At 36.2% G+C, this 15,345-nt stretch overlaps 1 protein-coding gene across 4 annotated transcripts in view; it reads left to right on the top strand.

The window, feature by feature from the left end:
* The window catches only part of ELF1 (E74 like ETS transcription factor 1), a 427,636-nt gene that overhangs the window by 281,084 nt on the left and 131,207 nt on the right, over nt 1-15,345 (top strand). For all 4 annotated transcript variants that reach the window (XM_053707956.1, XM_053707958.1, XM_053707957.1 and 1 more), the window contains one exon: nt 6,035-6,333. In XM_053707956.1, coding sequence (XP_053563931.1) covers nt 6,262-6,333 — 72 coding nt within the window. In that variant the 5' untranslated portion in view covers nt 6,035-6,261. The remainder of the gene's footprint in view (nt 1-6,034; nt 6,334-15,345) is intronic.

Below are 15,345 nucleotides of genomic sequence, written 5' to 3'. Positions count from 1 at the left end.
ACAATACAGGAATTCTATTGCAAAAAGGGAAAAGGGCTATCACATGCACTGTAAATATCAGGAGTAATATGTCACTTACCAACCAGTCACTGAACAAACATACAGATATATATATATATATATATATATATATATATATATATATATATATATATATATATATATATATATATATATATATATATATATATACATACATACACACACACACACACACACACACACACACACACACACACACACACACCAACTATTTTCACTCCAATTAGTGTTCAACTCCTCACCAAGCCACCCGATAGCCCGCAGCACCCTGAAACTGAATTCTGTATTCCTACAGCACCTTGTGCTTTACTTCACATCTTTCCACACAGAAAGAAACCTAATGGGCCCATTTTGTTGATTCCAAGCAAACAAAATGAGAGCTCAGACTGAGAGTCATTATGAAATCAATAAATATGTTTTCTGTTTTATTATGGGGATGCCTCTCAGTATTTTTTTGTTCTGCTACCTAAGTAAAACTGAAAGTAAAAAATTTTTGTTTTACTTCTTTCACCCATCAGCTCAACATTTTTTTCACATTTGTACAGACAAAGGAATAAGATTGTGATCCATCTTAGTACAGCCTGATGACTACCGCAAATGCCTGGTTACTCTTTGACCTCTGTCAGTGACACGTGTGGCTATTCATACCCTCTAAGAATTCTATTCTATTTAATAAAATATTATAGATATACTGAATACAGCATAATCATATGGAAATGACGTACATTTGGCTAATAGCTTTGTTAGATATATTAATGATATTTACAATTTGAAATTTATATGTATACAAATGTAGTCCTAGCAAAGTTTAATGTAATATAAGGATAATAGAAATAGTATGTAGTAATATACATAGCATTAAGCTGAACGTAACACAATGTAAACATTGCAGCGTGGATGTGTAAATGACTGACAGCTGACTGCGCAAGTACAGGCTTTGCAGAAGTGGGGGCAAAGTTGCAGCATAATTGGGTGTTTTATGTGACTCCACTGTATGTTTTTGTAGTAAGTGCAATTTCAGGCATGTTTTATAGAGTTAATACATTTTACCTTGCATCGAGGATGCGCTTGTGCTATTTTTATGTTTATTAGAGTGTGATGCATGTACTGCTGAAACGTCTCCTGACCCTCTGGTTTTACAGCATGATTTTGAATTTGTAATTCCGTTCCTAGGTTTGCAGGTTTTACATCAGTCCTTAAAAAATAAACTATTGCCTAAATAAAATAGGTCTACTTTTGGTTCCTTGGAATTCCGAGTCTTCAGGGTCCTAACATGGCTACTACTCAATGTAAATGTTCTTTAGTCTGCAAAATGTTTTCACCTGGAAGTTTAAGCACAGTACTTCAAAGAATATCTAATATCTGTGTCCTACACATGGGAACCTGATGTGCAGACCATTATTGTTTGTTAGTTCTGAGACCTTAGTTAAGTAGTAGTTAAATATAAGAAAATAGAGGTTTCCTTACAAGAATATTTCCACCTTCTTGTGGTCCTGTAATCCGACAACCACCAGGCTTATTACAATTTCTTAGCCCCCCCTTCTTTTCAAATGGTGGATTATCTTTCTTTGAATTTGATAGCAGTTCTGCATACTCTAACGTTTTTATCCATGGATTTAGTGATGAGTTCTCTGAATGCACAAATTTCTGCACTTTCGGTTTTGTTTCAGCTGAATCTTGCTCTTCACTCTGTTACTCTTCCTGGTTCTTTCAAGGATTCCCATCTTTCAGATGTCGTAGTACAAAGTTTTGAGCTTGTTTATTATAATCAATATTAAACTTTTATTCAGAAGAGACTTTTTAATTTACTTTTGTTCTCAAATTAATTTCATTTAATAAAATGTTTGTTAAAAAGAATACTTAGATATGCTCAGAGGCCTTAGATATATTGTTCTTCTGCATCATTTCATATTTGGTGTATGGAACCTGGAAAAGCCACTTCACTTGTTTGTACAACAATTTCTTCATGAGTCTGCAGTGTTTTGAGGAAGGCATTGTCAGATAGTTGTGCAGTCTCCCTAGTTATAAACTAGACACGGGCTAATAACCATGATGCTACTGACTAATTAAATGTTACTTTTGTAATAAGCCTTAGATGTGTATTTGTGTTAAGAGCATTTCGTGGGACACTGTGTTTGTTTAATCCCTACAGAACACGTAGGTTAGGTACTGCTTTGTAAAGGCTGAGAAAAAATGGTAGTCACACAAGTATTGCTGTTTCCTGTTTTATTTGTATGTTTAACCCTTGCAAAATGGTTAACCACATAGGGGTCAGTAAGGCAAAACGTATATGCTCTAACAAATTAGTGCGTGCAGTTTTTGCATTAGACTCTCTGTCCCTTTAAGGACAGAATGCCATGTAATTCTCTTCAGCTAAAAGAAGTGAAAAGCATATACAGGGTAAGTGACATAAGAAATCTCCTTAAAGTGAAGGTCAATTCTGCCGTCCAGGATCGCATATTTCAATGTATACTAAAAAATCAATATGATGTTCATTCACCAAAATATATTAAAAAACAATAATAACCTTTATTTTTCACTTGTTGTACCCGCTCCGTTGATGCTTCACAATCCGCCCGCCATACAACATTCTGTGATTGACATATTTGATGTCCTATTGGTATTTTAACCCCATGGCGTCCAGCCCCTTTTCCCTTTTGTCATCGTTACCCTATGCGCATGCGTTTATAGAAACAGCGCATCATCATCGGCATGCTCGTTCATGTAACGCGCATGCGTTTTCTGTTCTAACACTATTTACATTGATTCGTCAGCATTGGTCTCGTTTAGGAATACATCCAAACCGCTTGCAAACCTAATACTTGGTAATTAAATAGCACGGCACATCTCACATACTTATTGAATTGTATATAATTATTTTCAAGTTATTTATCTTGATTCTTGCTATAAATTATTTTATTAGTCCTGCACAGTGTCGGTGCTCATTGTTGCTGACAGTATACCTGCTCCCATGCCACTGCAGCTGTCAGCCGTGCCCAGAATTTGGAACGTTATTTATGGCACCTATGGAACGCATGCGCCGTGGATCGGAGGATACGCATGCGCAGTGCAAAACGATTGCGGGTGGACGAGCGTAGTCCTCTTCGAAACTACAAAGCAACGTCAACACAATCGAATAAGGAAGTGTGGAGGGGGCGGAGGATAAGGCAAAAACGGAGGTATAATAAATAAACTATTTATATGTATAGGAATATTTTTTGGGACATATGAAATAAGCGATTAAAATAAATTAAACATTCTTTATTAAAATAAGTATAGTATATAAGAAAAATTGACCTTCACTTTAAAATCAAACAAACACGTCTCCTCACGATCTATGGAACTACAGCTGACGGACCCTTTTCGTCTTACAGAAAAAAATGTAACCTCACTAAGCTGTAACACATCTTTAGGCAATTTACATGTATGCAGAGAGGACTGTAAAGCAGTGAGGTTAAAAGTGCAAAGAAACTAGTTAAAGGGACAGTCTACCATAGAATTGTTATTGTTTTAAAAGATAGATAATCCCTTTATTACCCATTCCCCAGTTTTGCATAACCAACACATTTATATGAATATACTTTTTACCTCTGTGATTACCTTGTATCTAGGAACCTTCGTCCAGCCCCCTGATCACATGACTGTGACTGTTTATTATCTATTGTCTTAAATTTAGCATTGTGTTGTGCTAGATCTTAAATAACTCCCTGTGCCTGAACAGTGTTATCTATATGGCCCACGTGTACTTTCTGTCTCTTTGTGTTGAAAAGAGATTTAAAAAGCATGTGATAAGAGGCAGCCCTCAAAGGCTTAGAAATTAGCATATGAGCCTACCTATGTTTAGTTTAAACTAAGAATACCAAGAGAAAAAAGCAAATTTGATGATAAAAGTAAATTGGAAAGTTGATTAAAATTAAAAGTCCTATCTGAATAATGAAAGTTTAGTTTATACTAGACTGTCCCTTTAAGACAAGATATTTTGTCCCCGTCCCCCCCCTGTATTTTAATTATCAATTTTACATCTCCCAAAATCATAAATGAATTTGTTTCATTAATCTGCAAGGTATGGTTGGTGCTCTCCTGAATGCACGTGCACACTGCAAGGGAATTCACGTCTGCAGGTCGTTGCTGTATAAAATCGCAAAATCAGTAGTTAGCTGCAGTTATTGTTACACTGGTACTGAAACTAGACTGGTTCTCCATCTGTCGGAGGTTCCATTTTTTCAGCAATGTGTTATTTATAAACCTAGAAGTGTTGTATTGCAGACTAGTTTCATTTTATCACTATGAGACTGTTAAAGGGGCGCAACTAATGCACCAATGATAATTTGTAGGAGCATATCATTTTTACCGACCTCAGATAACTGTGTTTAACACCACAGGTAAAATCTTTCCTACTGTTGATTGGCTGACTTTTAGCTCCCTTGCATGAGCTCTAAATGTGTTTTTTTAATTGCTTTGCAAGGGATATTAATAAGGTTGCCACCTTCTCAGCCATGACTGAACAGTTATGATTTACGCATGCTGCAGGATGCGCAGGAACATGTACAGGTGGCCCTCGTTTTACAACGGTTCAATTTACACCGTTTCAGAATAACAACCTTTTTTTCCAGTCATGTGACTGCTATTGAAAAGCATTGAGAAGCAGTGCATTTATTAAAATAGCCAGTAGGTGAGCTGTCCGCTTGTGTTGCAGCAAAGCCAAGCAAGCTAAAATTAATCAGTTTAATCAGACCTGAGCTATTAAGCAGATTTCAAAGGAACACGATTTTCCTGTCTATAAATCGGTCCATATTGGAATGCATAGAAAGAATTGTTTGCAGAAAAATGCAAGTAAAGTCTCTGTTGTGTGATTATTTTATTAGGTTTATAATGCCGTTTAGCAAATGTTTTTGTTCATTTAACTTAGTTTAATTATATATTCTGTGTTGTGTGATTATTTTATTAGGTTTATAATGCTGTTTAGCATTTAAAGTCTTCATTTCAAAGCTTTAAAAATAATGTATTAGGTGTAACTTATGTCAATTTTGAGAGGGACCTGGAACCTAACCCCCTCACTTCATATTGACTTACATTATAAACTGGGTTTCAATTTACAACGGTTTCGATTTACGATTCCTTCTGGAACCTAACCCCGGCGTAAACTGAGGGCTACCTGTATTGTGTCTCTGGATAGCACATAAATAGTGCTGCTGCACAGTACTAGCCATGTTCCTCCCTGCAGTATGTTTAACTCATAACTCTTTAGGTTAACATGGCCGAGGGGACAAGCTAGATATAGACAGTAAAGCTAAAATGACATATCTAACTAGAGCATTTGTTTGTGCTTGTATCCTGTGGGGTGCAGAATGTATACTGGCTGCTTTTTCTCTCATATTACTAAGCAGGGTGCTCTCAGCTCCCAGTAATACAGCTGTTTTCATTCTTACACATTTTTTCTGTGTCTGGGGTGGAGGGATTGTGGTGTGCAGATCTTTGCATATTCTCATTTGCCATGACGTGGTCACTGCTGCTTCCTTCCTGCAACTCACAAGCTTGTTCTTGTGATAAGACTAAGTTTACAGTCCAGGCGAGAAACATGAAAAAAAAACTTGTCAGGGTAAAAAAAAACCAGAATGTTCTATATTTTTCTTTCTGTATCAGTTGTCAGCGCTTATTTGTGTGTGTGTGAGCTCCTGTTTTTTTACTCTAACTGTATTTTCCTCACAAATGCTGCACAAGGGTTTTGTAAAACGCATCAATCCCATCAGCATCTTTTGTAAGGCCTGGTGAGGCCCTCAGAATTATAGCAATTATATGGTTTTGAGAAGTTAAGCCACCATTTTCCAAGAGTGATATGTGTTTAACATTTGTTCTGTAAAAATATAAATGTATTTGCATTGTTGAAGACCTTCCTGTTTTGTGTTTTTGTGTGCGTGGTAGGGTACAGAAGAAGCGCTTTACTTTAATGTTCAACTGTTTGTGTTAAATATATTTTTCTCTTTTCTTCCAGCTTCTAAGAGTTGTAAGACAATACATTTATGAGAACATCCTACGCTGGGGTGACTGAAGGGGACCCAGGACCCTCCAAAGAAGTAGAAAGTTTCTGCACACCTAGACGGACGTTTAATCTAACCTCTTGATTCGCCCATCAGTTGTCTGCTGGTCTTTTTATTTACGAGATCACTGTCCAGGAATCCCGTTTTCTCATGAGGAGAGGGAGCCAGGGGATGCTTTAGGATGGCCACAGCCGTGCAAGCAAATGAGCTGGTGTTTGAGTTTGCAAGCAATGTCATGGAGGACGAGCATCAGGTAGGCCAACCCTGTGTTCTAGATACATAATCTCTCTAGCTGTTCTTTTCTTTTGTTGAACTTTGTTGAAGAGACATTGAATTTAAAATAAGTTTAAGGATTCAGATAGAACAGGAAAGTTTAAAAACATTTTTCATTTACCTTGTGTTGGCAACTTTATATTTTTCTCTTGGTATCCTTTGGCTCCATGACAGCATACTGAGGTATCTACTGCACATTATATCTGTCATTGTGACAACCAGTAGCATTTAAGCACTCAGACAATCATAGGTAATGAGAAATGCATGCCCTTGCCTAGTACTTATTACTTCAGAAGCATTGCGTTGAGCAGCCTGTGATATTGTGCGATAGCCTTCTCCTCACTACAGTTAGATTCTCTGTTTGCAAAGCAGTAGATGCCCCAACATCAAATGGTTTAACAACAATTGAATAGGTAGTAAATATTAATATATTACTATTATAACACCTGTGCAAGTCGCAATAATATTGTGTGCCATCTAAACAATATAAAAAATATGTCCTACTTATTGAACAGCTTTTGTGCCATTGGATGTTGGGAACATCTTCACTTTGGAAAGCTATAACTCTGCTGCCATTTAGTGTTCAAGACACGTGCCCACCCCCTGAGCATATCTAGATATGGAGCTAAGTTACAACAAAGGAGAAATAGGTACATTTAACAACTGATGTAAATTGGCTATTATTTTTTTTTATTTTTTTTTTAATTGTTCACTTTATCTGAATCCTTAAAGTTTCATTTTGATTTCCATGTACTTTTAAAATAGCAAGCTTGTGAAGCGCTGGGGGCCAGTGGGCCATACTATAATGAAACAAAACGGTTTATTTGTTCTATAGCTTTAGATGGATGTATAATGCTACCTTACAAAAGGTACAAAAATAGGACAGTTTATTTTGCTGCCTCATAAGTAAATGAGTATGTTTTGTGTCCTTTTTAACTACTTCATGACATTCTCATTACCACATTTCATTTACATTTTGCTCTTTAGTGTAGTTTCTATTAAGTGTTCTATTCCTTATGATTGACTGGGCAGGGAGATGAACGTTCTAATCATCTGCATAAACCTAATTACACAAATGGTTCCGACTGGTGTGGTGATATCTGCTGCAGGTGTGTGCACGGCTGTTACGTTAGGTAGGAGGATGGCATATTGCAGTTACCACGTGCACAGTTGCTATGGTTTCAGTTGTCCGGTATTCTTAACTAGTTATTAGCCACAGTAAAATATTCTAATTATACATATTATATCCATGGTTCTCAATACCAAAACCCTGTGTTCATGAACAGTCCATTTCCTTTTTCCATATCCCATATGGTTAAAGCTACATGAAACCCACATTTTTTCTTTAATTGCTCAGACAGAAAATACAATTTTAAAAAAGTGTTTAATTTACTCCTGTTATCAAATTTGCTTAATTCTCATGTTGTTCTTTGTTGAAGAGATGCCAAGGTAGGTAGCATGCACTACATGACCGGAAATAGTGTTGCCATCTAGTGCTCTTGCTAATGAATAACATTGGTGCAAAACATGTGCAGGCATGTGCACACGCATAAGCTTGCATCCCTGCTTTTCAACAAAGGATAACAAGAAAACAAAGACAATTTGATAATAGATGTAAATTGGAAAGTTGTTAAATTGTATGCTTTACCTGAATCATTAAAGGAAAAAAAATGGGTTTTATGTTCCTTTAATCTTAATCACTACAGATAACATTTTAGCTAGTGTATTAGATAGATCCTCTATATACACACATGGCCTGTTATTGGGCCTTCTATGTAACCTGTAGCAGGTAGATGATTTTTGCTTCACAACAGGGTTGTAACATCTTTCCTAACCAATCACCTATAGAGACATAATATATTTTCACTCGGAACAAAAAGAGAAGAGGAAAACTTTATTTAACAGTACTCCCACATGAAATGAGACAAAAGACCCAACACATTCCAGCAACACTGTCTACCTCAGCAGTGAGATGAACTAAAAACACATAACCAAATAAGGGTTATACCCTTTAAACCCACATCTAATCCATATTCACTGAAGAATTTCTTTTAAAGCCTTCAAAAATCCATGCACACCTACAATTTCAATAGGTACCTGTGGGGATTAGCCGGCTGCTTGACTAGGTGGTAGAATTGTGGGTGCATATGACAGATTTTTTTAATCAGTCATAGTACATGGCTGTTTTTATCTTTCACTTACTGTGTATACTTTCCTGACAGTATGTACATACAAAATGATCTAATTTGGGTTATATGAAGACTCCAAACTCTGGTTAGGATAATAAAATGTGAGTAGTTATTTTTCTCATTTATGGAGAGAATATCTTCATTGTTAGTATAAAAAATACACTTTAGTGGAACAAAAAAAGCTAACACACTGTGTATTTATGCAGAAGTGAGTCTGAATAATCACTGTGGTCAGGATAAGAGATCTGTTACTAAGGATGAAAGGTCAGTGTATTGCAGTCATGTGCTTGTGTAATGTCCTGTAATAAAGTTGTTCAACAGGAGGGATTTACTGACTATCTACAGAGAATCTCTTTCCAGCTGTGAGATTAGAGGTCATCATAGTTTAAACAATAGGGGAGTTTACATTAAACACTTCTCACTTTTGTGTAAAAATTGTGCTTGTGACACGCTCCCTAGAGAGGGCACAAAGCAAAGAGAAATTTAAAAAAAAAATAGTTTCTTGTCTCTTTAAAGGGACAGTTTACCCCAATTTTTTCTCCCCTTTAAATTTTTCCCAATAATCCATTTTACTTGCTGGAGTGTATTAAATTGTTTACAAGTAGCTTGTTTACCCTTATTTTGACATTTGAAATAGCTGATTTAGTCCGTGGAATCCCAACCTATACTGAAAGTTTCTTTACAAGAGTCTAGGGCGGCTATTGATAAGCCAAGAAAACACAGCCAGCAGAATAGTAGTAAGCTCTGGTTTACAGACAGATATAAGATAAGGAAGCCTGTGTGTGTACACACAAAGTTATAACATAATGAGATCTGATACTACCTACAAGCTCAACCCATTTTAATAGGCTGGGGTTTAAAAGCACAAAACCAGCTAATTCATATACACAAATAAACCTGAGAATGTTATTTCTCATACATTTTATACTCTGCAGCTGGTATTACAAGTCATTGATAATACATTAAGGGAAAAACAATTTTTCCATGTACTGTCCCTTTAAGTGTTAAAATGTATTATAACAATCCCCCGTCCCTTTTGCAGCGGTGTACATCCTGTTATTTGATAGAAGAGTGTCCTATGTCCACAGTGTTCTAAATATTGCCCCAAGTGGCACAATACTTTCTCCTGAGCCACTCAAACCACACTCCAGAACACAGTGCCACGCTACTGGTCCTGTCTTCTGTTTCCTGCCTCTATGGTGATAAGTGATGTCTTCTGTATGAGATAATGTGTGTTTTTGCCTCATTTTAGCCTGCAGTGTGGACTTTCTGGGTCCTTTTAATCTACTCAAAGCCTTATAACTCTTCTTTTAAAAAATAAAGTCAGTATCATAGCTTGTGAAAACACAAAATAGTTTGCTTTCATAATTGTGGGCATATGCAAAATGGTTTGAAATAGGGCTGTGCATTTATTCTGACTCCAGCATTTATTAGTGAAACCAGTGCTGAAAATGACAGCGGTCTGTAGTGACTGGCTTATTTTGGGATATATTACAATAAAAGTGCAAAACACAAATATCTTTGCAAATCCAGATATTTGTCTGTAGCTGTTTTACTTTTATATATCTGGTGCCGCAGAACATTTATTTCACTAATGAACCCTGAATTCTAAAGAAATGCACAAGCTTAGTTTGAAATAGATAATACATTTGAACAAGACTTCCAAAAGAGATGCATTTGTCAAGTACAGCTAAAAGCAATGCCTGTGTTTTCCTGTAGCTTTTGCTTTTATCAATAACATTTTAAATGTCTCTTTACTTCCATCGCTTCTATTAAAGGATCATTAAACTTGCCATTTCATCTTTGCATAAATATTTCATTATTGCAATTGCAACATTATTGCAATATACAGTCATTATTTATTTTGATGCCTTTTTTGTTGTAAAATACATCTAAAATGTGTGCTTGTTTTAATTTCTCCAAGGGAGGTTTGGGTTAAAGGGACACTCAATCAAAATTAAACTTTCATTATTCATATAGAGCAGTAATTTTAAAAAACTTTCCAATTTACTTCAATTAACAAAATGTGCACTTTTTTTTCTATTTAAACTTTTTGAGTCACCAGCTCCTACTGAGCATGTGCAAGAATAAGTGTGTATGCATTTGTGAATGGCTGATGGCTGTCACATGGTACGTGTATGCATTTGTGATTGGCTGATGGCTGTCACATGGTACAGGGGGAGTGGAAAAAGACATAACTTTTAAAATTGTCAGAAAAAAATGTACTTCTCATTTGAAGTTCAGACTAAGTGCTATTGCATTGTCTTGTTATCTTGCATTTGTTGATTATGCAAATCTACTGTGTTTACTGGTCCTTTAATACTTTAAGGCAATTTATGCAAGCTTTTGTTTACATCACCCTCCCCCTAATGATTCTCAGCAGTGACATGTTTGTAAAGGGTGCATTATCAGTATTGCTTCAACAATCATGATAGGAGAATCATTATTTGCAATAGTAACTAAGTTGAATCAGTGCTAAACCACTTTAAAGGGACTACACCAGAAATTTTATTGTTTTGCATAACCAACACAGTTCTGTTAATATACATTTTACCTCTGTGATTACCTTGTATCTAAGCATCTTCTGACAGCCCTCTGATCACATGACTTTATATTTATTATCTATTGACTTGGCATTTTAGCCAATTAGTGCTGTGTTGTGCTGACTCTTAAATAACTCAATGGTTGTGAACACAATGTTATCTATATAGCTCACATAAACTAGCAGTCTCCTGTTGTGACTCTAATAAAAAAAAGCATGTGATAAGAGGCTGTCTGTAGTGGCTTAGATACAGGCAGACATTTCAAGGTTTAAAGGTTATAAACTATATTGGTTGTGCAAAGCTGGGGAATTGGTAGTAAAGGCATTATCTATTTTTTTTAAACAATAACAATTTTAGTGAAGACTGTCCCTTTAAGGGAAGAGATAAGGGCAGGCTTCCCCAGTCTCTCTCAACTGCACATGTGCAAACAGAGTTGGTGCTATATCTGAATATTAGTTTGTGGTTGGTTAGCAAGGATTCTTTTGTTCTGGGGGACATGGAATCCATAAAATTAACAAACATAGAACAATATACTAATTTGACAAAATAAAGCTGCAGTTTTTTTTATTGTAAAATGTTATCTCAGATATGAAGGTTCAAAATCCTGTAGTTTACAATTTGTGTTTACTGGTCCTTTAACGCGCCACTCCCTACCTTGCATATCATCATCTCTGTTATTGGTTCCTCTTCCATTTTTGTTTGCTCTACAAAACCTCAGTTGAATCAAACTGAAAGCGCATTTACAAAATCAAGTCTTGTCTTCCTTTTTCCTTCATCCTGCATTACTCATTCTCATTGAAAAAAACACACTGCCATACTGGCTTCCTTTATTATAAATGTATTGTCTGCTCATTTGTTCAAGCCTTCGATGTTTCCTAACAATCCTTTATGTGTCTTACCTTTATTTATTTATTTATTTATTTATAAAATATTTTACCAGGAAGGATACATTGAAATTTCTCTCGTTTTCAAGTATGTCCTGGGTCCACAAAACATTGCATTGATACAATAGGGTACAATAAAATACAAAAACAATAATACACAATAATTGCAAAATTTAACATAGAACAGGTAGGAAATATATAATCAACCACGACAGGTGCATTCTGTTTTGAGATATGTAGAGAGGGATCTCTTAAATGATATTAGGGTTGGGGAAGGTTTGAAAGTGTGCGGGAGGTCATTCCATAACTGTGGTGCTCTGTAGGAAAAGGAGGATCGAGCTGCTTTCTTTTTGTATTGAGGCAAGCTAACTAATGTGCTGGTACTGGATCAGAGGTTATAGGAGGTGGGAATAGCCGGGGAGAGCATTTCGCTCAGGTAGGGTGGGAGCTTCCCAGAAAGGCTCTTAAACACAAGGCAGGAAAGATGGAGGGTGCGTCTGGATTCCAGCTTCAGCCAGTTTAGCTCTTTTAGCATATCACAATGGTGGGTCCTGTAGTTACATTGTAGCACAAAGTGGCAGAACGAGTTATACAATGTATTAAGTTTATTAAGGTGAGTTTGCGGTGCAGGTGCGTATACTACGTCCCCGTAATCCATGATGGGCATCAGCAGTTTAGATGCAAGTTTTTCTATGTGGAGGCCAAAAGATAGATTAGGGTCTATTCTAACAACATACCCAAGGATTTGAAAGAGTGGACTGCGGTCAGTGTGCAATTGGATTTTGTTTTGATGCATAGATGGGAATTTTGTAATTTGTGTAATTTAGGTCCCGTTCCAAAGATCATTGTGACAGTTTTGCCAGTGTTTAGGAAGAGTTTGTTTTTTGAGATCCACTTTTCTTTGAATTGTTTGCATAGATTACCGTGTCATCTGCGTACATGTGTACAGTTGAGTATTTGCAGACCTTAGTATAGGTTCATGTTATAAGATGTATACCCTCTCTATGCTGATGACACCAAAAGCTTATATCTTCTGTAGATAGCCCTGCCACATTAATCAGACAACTGCAGAGCTACAATTTCCTGAGCTTATGCCGCCCTCTCTCTGCCACATACCCACAGCAGGATTCTCAGTCATGGTTCTCTCACTCATCCTGATTCATTTTGATTTTGTGAAATACTTGTGATATAGTCATTGAAGAGATCTCACTTTTTAGCAGTTGGTGAAAGTCTCTGCTAAGGTCTTTCATGTAACGACAGACTAACTTTTCTGCACACTTCTGCATTGGCTGCAGCAATGCTATGCTCTTAAAGGGATGTTAAACCTCAAAAATGTTATTGTTTAAAACGATAGATAATCCCTTCATTTACCATTCCCCAGTTTTGCACAACCAACACTGTTATATAAATATACTTTTTACCTCTGTAATTACCTTGTATCTAAGCTTCTGCTGACTGCCTCCTTATCTCAGATCTTTTGACAGACTTGCATTCAGGCAATTAGTTCTGACTCTTAAGATTGTGCTCATGCACATGACGTTATTTAGCTATATGAAACACATAAAATAACGCCCTCTAGCTGTGAAAAACTGTCAAATGCATTCAGATAAGAGGTAGCTTTCAAGGGCTTAGAAATTAGCATATGAGCCTACCTAGTTTTAGCTTTCAACTAAGAATAACAAGAGAACAAAGCAACTTTTTATGATAAAAGTAAAGTAGAAAGTTGTTTAAAATTACATGCCCTATCTAAATAATAATAATTTAAAGGGACACTGTACCCACATTTTTTCTTTTGTGATTCAGATAGAGCATGCAATTTTAAGCAACTTTCTAATTTACTCCTATTATCAAATTTTCTTTATTCTCTTGGTATCTTTATTTGAAATGCAAGAATGTAAGTTTAGATGCCGGCCCATTTTTGGTGAACAACCTAGGTTGTCCTTGCTGATTGGTGGATAAATTCATCCACCAATCAAAAACTGCTGTCCAGAGTTCTGAACAAAGAAAAAAGCTTAGATGTCTTCTTTTTCAAATAAAGATAGCAAGAGAACGAAGAAACATCCCTTTAATTTGGACTTTACTATCCTTTTAATGTTCTGACTGCTCATCTGCAAGACTATTAACCCCAATAATACTTTATTACACTTTGCAGCAACCAAGCAGAACATGGTGGTTGGTGATTTGTTCTGCTCGAGAGCCCCAAGCACTGCTGTATAAGCAGAGCTTTACCTATGTATTTAACTCTTTACATGGTAGTTATTGTACACTGTTTTCTGAGATTATTCAGAAGTCCAGAAATTACTTTTTAAATTAGGTAATTCTGGCCTGGGTAATATACTAGTTTTAAATATAACAACTGGTAGCAACAAGAATTATATTCTTTAAAATCTGTTGCTTTCTTTTATAATAAGCAGTCAAGTTTAGAACCCGAATATAATCTAGAACGCCTTCCTAACATCTGTAAATTGTAACAGAGCCTTGTTGTATGTAGGGTATTCCCTTATTTGCAATAGTTATTAAATTTACATGTAATCTCTGTATTCTTTCTACCCCTCCCAAGAAACACATACTACAAATAAATTGGTAGTTTTATTGGTATTCAAAGGAAAAACAAAACTGAGACAAAATTATATTGGGTCTGAATAAAGCAACTCATGTTCATATTACATCCCCCATATGAATATTCTGTAGATCAGCACATTATATTTGTGATTGTATTGCATCCTGGGGGAAGGTATAGCTTATGTGCACACTAGATACTCACTCATAGGGGCTCTGCAGCTCCATCTCCGTGTTTAATCTAATTCCAATCACTGTGTTTAATGGCTTTTAAATGCATAGTCAAGTCAAAATTAAACTTTCATAAAACACCCCATTGTAAATATATTTTTAATTTACTTCTATTAACTAATTTGCTTCGTTCTCTTTGTATCCTTTGTTGAAAAAATATCTAAGTAGGTTCAGTAGCAAGAGAGACTGAGCATCTTGAGACCTTTGCATGTTTGTACATAGTTTATTTGCCTGCTTATGTGCACTACATGGTGTCACACACACTGAGCAGCAGAGAGAGATGTACTTCCTTTACTGACTCTGGATTAATTGAGTCTGCTGTGTTCCTTGGGCTGAACCAGATTGCAGCAGTTTTGTTGTGATGAAATAAATTGTGTTCACAGTGACAACGTAAGTGTTACTGCAAACAGGGCTTCCATTGTCAACTGGTCTCCAAACCGTCCAACTTCTGATCACCCATTGCCAGAGAAAGCTCATTGGGAAATTGTCTTTTTTGCATTACCAGAGCAGGACCAATGGCTGGTGCTGTTGTATCATGGTATTCTTACTCTCTTCATTACTTTATGAACTTATTTGTATAGAGATG

Source organism: Bombina bombina, chromosome 3 (genome assembly GCF_027579735.1).
Source record: "Bombina bombina isolate aBomBom1 chromosome 3, aBomBom1.pri, whole genome shotgun sequence".
In the NCBI taxonomy this organism is placed as follows: domain Eukaryota; kingdom Metazoa; phylum Chordata; class Amphibia; order Anura; family Bombinatoridae; genus Bombina; species Bombina bombina.
The sequence above is the reverse complement of the archived record's forward strand: the minus strand, read 5'-3'. Positions and strand labels throughout refer to the sequence as shown.